This window comes from Stegodyphus dumicola, chromosome 11, assembly GCF_044657685.1.
Source record: "Stegodyphus dumicola isolate Sdum_Otavi_A_Nest chromosome 11, ASM4465768v1".
NCBI lineage: Eukaryota > Metazoa > Arthropoda > Arachnida > Araneae > Eresidae > Stegodyphus > Stegodyphus dumicola.
This window is the reverse complement of record NC_140778.1, coordinates 45,670,280-45,681,958: the sequence shown is the minus strand read 5'-3', so window position 1 is coordinate 45,681,958 and position 11,679 is coordinate 45,670,280. Positions and strand designations below refer to the sequence as shown.

Sequence of the window (11,679 nt, the reverse complement as noted above, 5' to 3'; positions counted from 1 at the left end):
CCTGTTTGTGGGATTTGAATCTGGGACCAAACTACCAGTGTTCGGTGACTTTACCATTCGTCTTTTAGTGGATCCCTAAGATAATCTGAGAAAGAAAAAGGGGAGGCACTTTCGTTCTTTAAAAAATTCATTGTACTGTGAAAAGCTGATCTGATTGGCTCAGGAGCAAGACCAGCTGAACAGGGACATCCAGGTTGGAGAAGGTATGGATTCCTGAGAAAGTGCCGGGTACATGGTCTTGGCAACCAACCAGGAGCCTTGGATTACTGTTTAGCACACAGTAACAAAACTGAACGAAATATATGAGGCAAAAAGATGGCGAGTCCAATATTAAAATAATTAATAATTTATTTTCAACACTTGGAAGATCATCAGATGGTGCATTTTTTAGTAGCTCTGCATTTCACTTTCGCTTCCAAAGGATCACAGTATGATTAACGTTGGCTGGGACCACACTTCCAGCCTTTAAGAGGTTTTGGAGGAAGGGGGTACAATTTTTTTCTAAACAGTAAGTGTCATGGCAAAACATATTTCTTTGAAGTGGGGTGCTGCTCATACAGGTTTTCGTTTGTTGGCAGAGTAGAGGGAGAATAAAAAATTATATTTCAAAAAACGTAAGTTCAGTTAGCGCAGCAAATTGCGCTCTTCCTTAACTCTCTAACTTGATACGGCTTATTATAATTTACAAGCTATTATCATTACATCTAGCTTATCAAAATTAAAGTTTGTATTGCTATTTATGTCAAAAAGAGTTTCTAATTCTGGAGCTGTATAAGGATCTGCAAGGCAAAAGTCTATTTGTTTTTTGCCTTATAGCAGGTTTGGTACGTTTGGGGTCTTAAGAATGTGCGTTATCAAAATTAGACAAAGCAATATTTTTATTTTGACATAGATTTTCAAAGTTATAAAAGACATCATTTTCCAATTACTGGAAATCTGATAATAAAAAAAGATGATTCAATAGGCATTTTCCATTGTGATGACAATATACAAATCAACAATCAATTCGGATAGTGAAATATTTCATGCGATTTTAAATCCAGAAAATATCAACACTGATAGCAAAGAAAGTGACTAAGATGTTTTTGAGAATGAAAAGATTTTAGCCAAGAGATTAGTGAGAATTCTTGACACAGTACTTTCAGGACCTGAACAGTGGAATTTTGTAAATGAGCACAAAACTATGCCTGTCTATAAAATTAAAGAGAAAATAATAACAATAATAATAATAAAATCACTAAAAGAAATATTTAATAAAACAAATAAGTGAATATTAAGCTTTTTTGGTGAATCTTGAGTCCCTTTACGTTATAAATGTTTCATAAATATTTATTTCATATTTTTAATTTTACAGTTTTTGATTTTTATCCTCTAAATTTAAACTGATTATCTAAAATCCAGAATCGCTGATGTCTCGACGAGTCCGGATCTCGGATGTTAGTTTTAAAACTAGTGTAAGCAGATAAAACAGCTAAATGAGCAAAAAGATGTCAAATGCTATAAAGTTCTCTAAAACCTAGCTGGAATTAGTTAGCTGCAACTAAGATATTGTTATAAGCTATACAGAAAACTAAATAAATATACAACATACTTAATAAATACTGTTTAAATACAGCTTTTCATTCAAAAAAACTATAATAGTGTTGACACATTCATAAATCTTTCACACAATAAAAATGAAAACATCTTTTATTCTTTATAGATGCTAATAACAACCATGTTTTTCGACAATCATTATAGTAATTTTTCTGCAGAATTAAATCTCTAGAATATAAAATCTTTAATCATATATACAAACTTCACTTTTTTTAGTACATTAAGCACAAGACCTATTAAAAATAATTTACATAAAAATTTTACATTTGATAAATATTCAGTTTAAATTATAACACTCTACAAGGCCCTTTTTACTGCCAACTGCAACTGTTCCCCAACCTTCAAGATTGGCACCTATAGTGACAGCAGTTATGTCTGACGCTCCATCCAATGTTGCACAACAGTATTCATCAGTAACAGACCAAATGAAAGCATCACCTCCACAGGACACGATGAGAAAAGGCTCATGGTACATTGCTTTGGTGATTCTGAAAGATAAAATGAGTATTACAAAATAATTTTTGCAACTGCAGCTAACAGTATAATAATCTCTTGCAAATGTATTCACATTATGCCAATTTCTTTTATTATTATTATTAACAGATTTAGCATTTAATTCTTTAACACTAATTTGTTGCTTGTTACAAAATGACTATATGGTTCACTTTTTTTAAACTATCTATAATCAGAAATATCAATCACAGCAAAATCTTTTCTAGAGAGAATGTATGAAAGTATGAAAATACATACTTTTTCAGAGAAACATTTTCTGAACTAGCTGGTTGCAAGGAATATGTCATTGCGGTTTGACAAAAGCCCGTAGCAAGATTAGCTGCGAGCAATTGGCACACGTATGGTTCCTCTTTGCTTTCACATGTAGTCATGAAGAACACCAAGCCCTGGAAAAGAAATCAAAATACATAAATTTGTTTTGATTAAGGAGTGCTAAACATAACACACCTATCAACTTTGTGAAAATAGAAAATTAGTACCTGAATTTTAAGAAATAAAGAAATAAGAAGGGATTTTTTTCGCCCTTGCATACTTAATCACAGTTTTTTTTTTTTTTTTTTTTTTTTTTTGTGCCTTCTTTTAAAACGTGATTTGGAAACTGCATGTCATGAAATTTATTATCTACCTTATATTTCAGCTTCAGGATATTCAAAAATGCCCAAAATGAAAAGGAGACACTTTTTAAATTACAACAGATGGAAAAAAAAATGTTTCATTTTAATGTTATCTGACAAATAATTTTAAACATATTGTAATAACTTTATTATATTCTCAGCTGAGCATTCCTAACTAGCATTTGAGGGCATTAACATCTGTGGCTGATAACCATGACTATACCACAGTTCCTGCACAGTCATAGTTAATGTTTCCAATCCTCTCAAATTTTGCTATTACATTTGTTATTGTCTGCTGGGTCGGCCTTTTGGAAAATTGCGAATACGCATTAAAAATTCTATCTCATTTCAACAATGTGGTAATTCGATAGTGAAATTCCAGCACAAGAAATATTTTCTGTTCTAAATAATGCATTTTTTGCACTAGAAATTAAAAATTATTTCACTCTCTAAACAGGAGATGGAAGTTATCTCCAATAACAGCAAATACATTCTGATTCAACAAAGAAGCATGTTAACTTATAGCGCTATAGCAAATATAGTAGTGGTACCTCGCGATACGATCTTAATCCATTCCTGGACCGGGATCGTATCGTAAAAAAATCGTATAATGAACAATGTAATCTTATGTAATTTAATTAATTTGTGCAACGCCCCATATATAAACACCAAAATCGTCTATACGTAATAATAATTAGTCACAAAATAGTATATTAAGTACCACATACACACAATAAACATTTATACCACATTTATAAATTAAAATAACCTTATAAATAAATAAAAAAGAAAAAGAAAAATTAATTTCACTTACCGTAAAGTACTGTACAGTCAGCGAGGGATAGTTTTTATTACGACACTGATAAATTGCGCACAGCGTTTATAAAACTTAGACACAGTAATGAAAACTTAAAATTAAATTTCTTATGTAAAATTACAGACACAGTAATGAAAACTTAAAATCAATTTTTTTAAATAATTTTTATCTTTTGTAATTTTTTTTTGCTTTTCTTTTTTTTTTTTTTTTTTAACTAACTGAACTTAAATTTGAGGTGATACATCATCGTCTTCACTTTCCTTTCTAGTTTTCTTACTAGAAACACTCGCTTCTTCACTTTCTGGGGCACTTCTCTTCGAAAAATATCTATCTAAAGAAGCCTGTTTCTGACGATTCCTCAAAATGTTTTGAAAATGACTCATACACATTGCACGAGCTGTACGTATTTTTTCTGGGTGCTTTTTTTCAATAAAACTGTTTAAGTTTTCAAACCAACCGATGGCTTCCTGTATTTCCATAGATGTCAGTGCTACTTCCACCTCCTCCTCAACACTCGAATGATGTTCTTCTTGAAGATCACTGATTTGCATCGCCTCCAATGCCTTGTCGTCAGTGTTGAGCTCCTCCTTGTGCTCGTCGAGTAGGTTGTCAATGTCAGCCTCATCGACAACAAGCCCCAACGACTTTGACAGAGAAATAATCTCCTCCAGTGGAGCAGGATCATCCACAGCTTCTTCTTCAGTAGGGATTTTGAAACCCTCAAAGTCTCATTCTGCAACCACAGCTGCCCAGAGTTTCCTCCATGCTGAGTTCAAGGTGCGCCTTGAGACCTCACCCCATGCCTTTTCTATGATTTTTAAGCAATGGACAATGTCGTAGTGACTATTCCAAAACTCACGGAGTGAGTTGCTGTCTGTCACTTCGAAGCATTGTTTGAAAAGGTGCTTCGTGTAAAGCTTCTTAAAATTAGCAATGACTTGCTGGTCCATAGGCTGGAGGATGGAAGTGGTGTTCGGTGGCAGATAGAGCAACTTGATGAAGTCGAAGTCGGGATGTATCTGTTCTTCAAGGCCAAGAGGATGAGCAGGGACATTGTCGAGCACAAGGAGGCATTTTAAAGGAAGACCATTCTCCTCTAAATATTTTTTCACTGCAGGTCCGAAGCAGCAATTAACCCACTCAACAAATAAAAGCCTCGTGACCCAGGCTTTGGCGTTGGACCTCCAAAAGACGGCGAGCTTATCCTTCGACAAATTATGTGCCTTGAAGGCACAAGGATTTTCTGAGTGGTATACCAGTAGGGGTTTTATTTTTAAATCCCCACTGGCATTCGCACATAGGGCAAGAGTAAGCCTATCCTTCATGGGTTTGTGTCCAGGAAGTTTCTTTTCTTCTTCTGTGATGTATGTACGAAGGGGCATTTTCTTCCAGAAAAGCCCCGTTTCATCACAGTTAAAGACTTGTTGAGGGATATAGCCTTCATCGAGGATTAACTTTTTGAAGGCCTCGATAAATTTTTGCGCTGCTTTTTCATCGGCGCTGGCAGCTTCCCCATGCCTGACCATGTTATGTATCCCCGATCTCTTCTTGAATCTTTCAAACCACCCATGAGATGCTTTGAACGTTGGGGCCTCTTGTGTTGATGTCCCTCAGAAACTATCTTTACCACAAGTTATAGATGCTCAGCAATTAGCTTGGTTCTTTATTAATTTTCAATTTTATATCTGTGTGTGTTGGGGGGGGGACTTTTCACGCATAAATGTATTTTTAAACAAACAATTATTCTTATTGCAAGAATTCGTAACTGAGGAAATTTATCTTTTGATAACTATTAACTAAAAATGATTATTCAAATCTATCTTTAAATCCTTGACTTACAATAATTAAAATCTTGGTAACTCAAATTCTTGCTATAATAAATGATGACATAATGATGATAATTAATTTACTTAAAATGTATTCGGAAGCTCCATGAAATCACTTCGAGGATCCCTAGTTTGTGACCACTGCTGTATGGTATCTTTGTAGGACATGGTTTGGCTTGGTTTGCTTTATTTAATTATGGCAAAGCACACTAGGGCTATCTGCCTAAGGGAAGGGACGCTTCATGGAGGACTTTCTAAGGGAAACTGGCTTGTGTACACGTTACACATGGGGACAAACATGAAATCGCCCATGCAGCCAGCCTGTTCGCGGGATTCGAACTTTGGACCAAATTACCAGTGTTCAGCGACTTTACCACTCGGCCGCTGGTGGGCCTATAGGACATAGAGATGGCTTGCAATGTCATTTATAGTCGGTCCTCATTTACTGCTGTTATTCAGTTCCAGACTCAACCCCAGTAGATGAATTTCTGCAAAATAGGATTATGCTTTGGAAGTCTAAATAAGTTAACAGCTGCATAATGACTTGTATCATCTACACAGCTTTGTTACAAAATACATTAGAAATCTATTGCAAGATTGTAAATGCAAAGAAAATCATGCTTCTAATTTCTCTCGGTATAAAAAATAAATAAAATTAAAATTAGATAATAAATTAAGTATTAGGATTTTTAACTTATATTTACATTTTCAACTGTGGCCCAAAAACACTGTCCAATGGGAAGAAAATCCATTGGCTGAAGGCTGACAGCAGTAACTAAACGTGCCTCCGCAAGGTGCCTGAAAACAAATACAATTTCCATCATTACCAAATTATAGTGATATTTTTAATGAAATATAATTTAGGCTCAATATATGAGCCTTCTGTTGTTTTTATAATCCCCAAATACAAAATTAAAGGTTTGATTCTAAATTCCCCATTTTTAATCATTTGCTTCTTAAGGAGGCCTAAATGTCATTAAATTTCAAACGCAAATGGAGTTAAACGTTTTTCTTTTCAAATGAACAACAACCATTTTCAGTTTTATGCAAATTTAGAAATAAAAAGTTCAATCTGATGTGACTCTCCTTTTCCCCCAAGTAAATATCTTGCAGAATATCAATCATCAGATTCAACTTGTCTTTTAAAACACATTTAACTTTTTTGTTTTGCAGTTCAAGTTTATTACTATGTGAATCCAAATTTTAGTTGTTTCTATTTTAAATTAAAAAGCATTATATGTTTGGAAATTCACCAACATGTAGTTGCCAAAAGCTAGAATAATGTATGAAGTTAATAAAATTTATGAAAAATAAAGTTTTTCATGATTATTGAGTATTTCTAATAAATGACCATGAAAAGTTTAATTTTGCCAATTTTTAAAAACTGGCATTTGTGTGCATCTTTTACACCTTCAAAACTGAATTCGTAAAGAAGTAAAAATCCAGTTCTTGGTCATGTCATCTCTGCTACAATAATTTTTACAAATGGCATAAAGAGCTGGGTGTTTTAATTTCAAACAAGAATACAGAACTCATTATTACAATTATTGTTTCTTCAACTCCAAATTCAGTTATCTAAGATTCTGTTGATGTCATCTAAAAAATAACTAAAATTCTGGAAGAGATTTTCATGTAATTCATTAACTAAAAAAGGGGGTACTTCTTTGTTATAACGACCCCCCCCCAAGATTCAATCGCCAATCAACCGAGATATCTTGCCAAAATCTGGCTGTGTGATCTGATACCTCGAGATGCAATCGTGTGTTAGCATCATGCTGCAATTTTACTCTTGATGCATATTCTTATATTATTCATCTTTGATGAGAATTTAAAATTCATATTGTTTAATTAAAATATATTTACAGCTTTTTTTGTGTATGATTATGACATTAACAGTCTTTAATTTATCAAGTAAAGAGATGGATGCCATACCACTTTTTTCAGGAAAGAGGTCTTTTACCTGACAAACAAGTTTGCGAAAATTGTCACAACATGAAACTTTATGTTGATGATAAAACCATCTGAAAGTGCAGTCAGTGTTAAAAACTGCAAAATGAAGAGAGGTCTTCATATTGGAAATTGGTTTCACCTGTTCCAGAATATCATTGCATTATTTTTACATTCATGCTTCCGAATCTTGGCAAAGTTACAACTGAGATCTTGGTGCAAATCTAAAATTGACAAATATGGGAGCCCCTATAACACAGAAGTACCAAAAAAATTAAAAATCCACCACTAAACTTAATGTAGAGCAGTTACTTAAATATTTTATTAGCCTTGATTTCAAAGTAATTAACAAAGTGTCCTAATTTCTGAAGCTGGAATCTTATTACAACGGAAAATGGATTATTCGTCATATCCTTCAATCATTATTTTCTGATACTGTCAACAATTTTGATAAGCCAATGGACAGAATATTTTTATTATAAAACAAAACAAATAAAATGGGGTAGTCATAATTCAAAATAAGACATTTTTTAATAACAAGTAAAATCTGATTCAAGTGTAACAAGTGAAATCAGATTTCTTTGTCAAATGATACTTAAAAAGAAAATTTATTATTATGTAGGAAACATTTTCCAACAAATATTGCTGTGCAGGTTGGTAATAATGTACTTTATGAATTATTTTCTGAGTAGTTTCTAAAATTTCACATATTAGTATTTAGAGCTTTAACAGAAAATTCTCTTTAAGCAGCAGGGGGGGAGGGTTAAAATACTTGATCTGCATTGTGTTATGACTGGAGAATGTTTTAGGTTTATTTTAATTTCTGTACACTGAACCCTCTTCAAGGTAATCCTTTTACAGTGCCAGAGGATTTTGATCCAGTGGAGTTGATCACTTTAGATAAGTGGCATCCAATGCAAATGTTAAATTATGTTCTCAACAATACTGCTCACTTTCTAATGCGGAGCGGACATTGCAGAGAGTTGGTCACCACAACGATGTTCACAATATTTACCAAGTTAGAGGGCTTAATAATATACGGTAAGCAAGCTAGAGAGCTATAATATGACCAATTTCAGTTGTTAGCTTGGATTTTATCCTTAGTATAAGAGGTATTATGCTAAAAATCAATCATACTGTACTAAAATTTGCTGCACAATAGTTAACAAGCAATCATTTTTATAGTATATGACAGTAAGCAACCTAGAGAGCTATGATATAAACATTTTCAACTGCTATCTTGGATTTTATCCTTAGTGTAAAACATACTTTGCTAAAAATCAATATAAACATACTATGCTAAAAATCGATCTTTAGCACTAACTGCAATATCAGTTATCATTGTGGTATAATGAGGCATTTTTATCCATTTATTTAAGGTGCATCATCAAAGAAATGAGATACACTGCGATAGACCAAGAGAATTGGTCTAAGGAAAGTGATGGTTAGTGGATAATGTCAAGCATACACTCAGACCCAGATCAACTGCTTGCACAGTATCACAGTGTGACAGCTACCAAGATGAACATGAAGTCTGATGCCACTTTGGGGTAGAAAATGGAAAGCAGTTTGAAACAGCAGTATGTGACAGAATTTTGACTGACTAAATTGGCTACATTAGATTTGATTATTTAATTATGGCACAGCACACGAGGGCTATCTGTCTAAAGGGAGGGATGCCTTTGTGGAGGATTTCTAAGGGAAACTGGCTCGTATACACATTACACATGGGGAAAACCACGAAAACGCCCATGCAACCAGCCCGTTCACGGGATTCGAACCTCAGACCGAACTACCAGTGTTCAGCGTCTTTACCGCTCAGCCACTGGTGGGCCTCTAAATTGGTACAAACATGCTTGCAATTTTAAGACTTACCTATGGGACAAGCTATTGTCTTAAGCATAAATGTGCAGGTAACATAAAGCATTAAATGAAGAGACAGAACATGAATAACATTTAGTGTTCTCGAAAATGTAGGTCAAATGAAGTTAGTGCTGAGGATAAGGTTAACTGCAGATACAATGGTGCATTCTTGAGATTTGAGCTTGGCCTGAAAAGACACAATTTTTAGATGCTTGCTTATGATCAAAGAAGCTGCGATGTATTTATATTGATTTTCTACTCTCATTTGAACAGTAGGAACAACACATTAAAATTGGTGCGTTAAAGCTCAAGAATTCTATTGTAATAAATACTAAATGTAGAGCACCCACTGGTAATAAAACAGATTTTTCAGAATTAATCGCATTTCTTTCGGAACAAACCCTTATTCTCTTGTCCATAATAACAGTGGTCCTCAGATCAACGTTCTAACACATCTAAGTTCTACTGCATTACAGTCATTTGGAGCAACATATTAAGAATGCTATCATATCTGTGAGAACATATCATTGCATGCTAGCTAATTTGTTCTCATTGTCCTTAACATACAAGTAGATGCAAAGAAAGAATTTGACTTTCATTAGAGCTGTGAAACAATTAAAATTTATAATTAAGAAGAAAAAAAAAATCTGACGTTGACACCACACACCTTCCTTGTACGGCCTATTAAAATATACAGATTTTGTTGCATTTCATTTAAACTTATTTCCTTAAATTGCATTAGAGATATACAGTACAAAGTCCGTAATCCAGACTCGTCGGGACTTCAGCAATTCCGGATTAGGGGTTTTTCCTGATTATAGATCATCAATTTAAATCTGGTAAGATGGCATGCAGAAATTATACAATTAAAAATATGAAACCATAATTTATGAAATAAAGAGCAATTATGATTTAAAGGGTATTAAATTTACAAAAAAAAAGAGCTTAATATTTATTTGTTTACTTTAGTAAACATTTCTTTCAATGTAAGTTGTTTAAGTTGCTTCGTTTTATGTGCTAATACTTTCTCTTTAATTCTATAAACAGACATAATTTCTTGTGCAGTTACAAAGTTCCGTTGTTCAAGTCCTGTAATTGCCGTGCCAAGAATACCGACTAACTTGTCAATCGAAATTTTTCGTTTTCAATACCGTTCTCTGTTACTTTCTTCACTATCGGAAGCGCATATGGGTAAACGCTTTACTGGCTATATGCACATGCGTAGTGGACGCATGCATCAAACGTGCACGTGTAAGTTTGCGGCTTTGAGGTCCGGATTATAGATCATTCCGGAAAATGGACGTCCGGATTATGGACTTTTTACTGTATTTCTCATTCAATTAATTCAAGTTCTCACTTCGCAGTAAGGCAAAAATGCATAAAAACTCATCAAAAACAGTAAAAAAAAAAAAAGAAAAGAAAAGAAAAAAAAAAGAAAAACATAAAACACGAAATCCAGTTAAAAAAAAAACAATTTTTACATTTAGAACTAGAGTTTCTACACAAAAATAAGCAATTTGACCAGCAGGCAGGAAGACAAATTCTTCTTCGGTGCATAAAATTGAAAGTTTACTTTTGGCCTCACTCAGAAAAAAGACACAGATGTTGGATGCACAGACTGATTTTATTCTAGAACTGACTTTAAATGAAACTGATATAATAATTTAATTAAACTGATTTAATAATATTTGGTGGCAACAATTTGAAATGTGATCAGTGGAAAATGCTGTTTCGAGACTAAATTCCATTCGGGACTAATGTCCCTTTTGGGCAGAAAATACATGCACAATACAAATAGAAAATAATACAAATACAATGCTAACAGCTGTAGAAAAAAAAATTATAAATAAATAATTTGCATGAATACAGGACATCAGTAACAGAAATGCATTATAAAAGCAAACTGAAAAAACTGCTAGAAATAAATTACATCGAACAAACTAATTAAAAACAGGTTGTCCTATATCATGCAAAAAATACATACCACACATACAACATGGAATTACAAACTCCCATCAAAGCATTTGGTAGGTTTTCAATTTGGCACAGGCTGCAAACAGGTTTAACAGTGGATCCCAATGTAACTGTCATTAATTTTGGACTTTCTCGGAGACTGCCAAATGCATGAATGAAAACTTCATAACTCTCTTTACCTTTAGCAGTGGCAAACATCGGTCCATTAAGGCCACATAAAAGAACATTTTCAGAGCACCTGATACACAAAATAATATGAATTTTATCATAGGTAAAATACTACATGCAGAAATTATACAAATAAGTAAAACTCTTATTTATATATTATTTTAATTACTTAATAATACACCTGCACATTTTGAAATCCACTGTTTTCAATAATGTGACCAAACAGTGCAATTTATTGCCACTGCAGGACGTCACAACACAGTTATTTGGGATATGCCTTTTACAGAATGGTAAGCACTGAAGTCATTTTAAAGCTGAAGGACTGGCTATACAGAAGTGCATGCTCAAACATTGAAACTGA

General features: G+C 33.5%; 1 protein-coding gene across 3 annotated transcripts in view; it reads right to left on the bottom strand.

The window, feature by feature from the left end:
• Nucleotides 1–1,671: 1,671 nt before the first annotated feature.
• Nucleotides 1,672–11,679, bottom strand: part of LOC118192865 (uncharacterized) — a 56,081-nt gene continuing 46,073 nt past the window's right edge. For all 3 annotated transcript variants that reach the window (XM_035363888.2, XM_085826635.1, XM_035363889.2), the window contains exons 7-10: nt 11,161–11,388; nt 6,071–6,164; nt 2,347–2,495; nt 1,672–2,084 (exon numbers count right to left, since the gene is read on the bottom strand). In XM_035363888.2, coding sequence (XP_035219779.2) covers nt 1,874–2,084; nt 2,347–2,495; nt 6,071–6,164; nt 11,161–11,388 — 682 coding nt within the window. In that variant the 3' untranslated portion in view covers nt 1,672–1,873. The remainder of the gene's footprint in view (nt 2,085–2,346; nt 2,496–6,070; nt 6,165–11,160; nt 11,389–11,679) is intronic.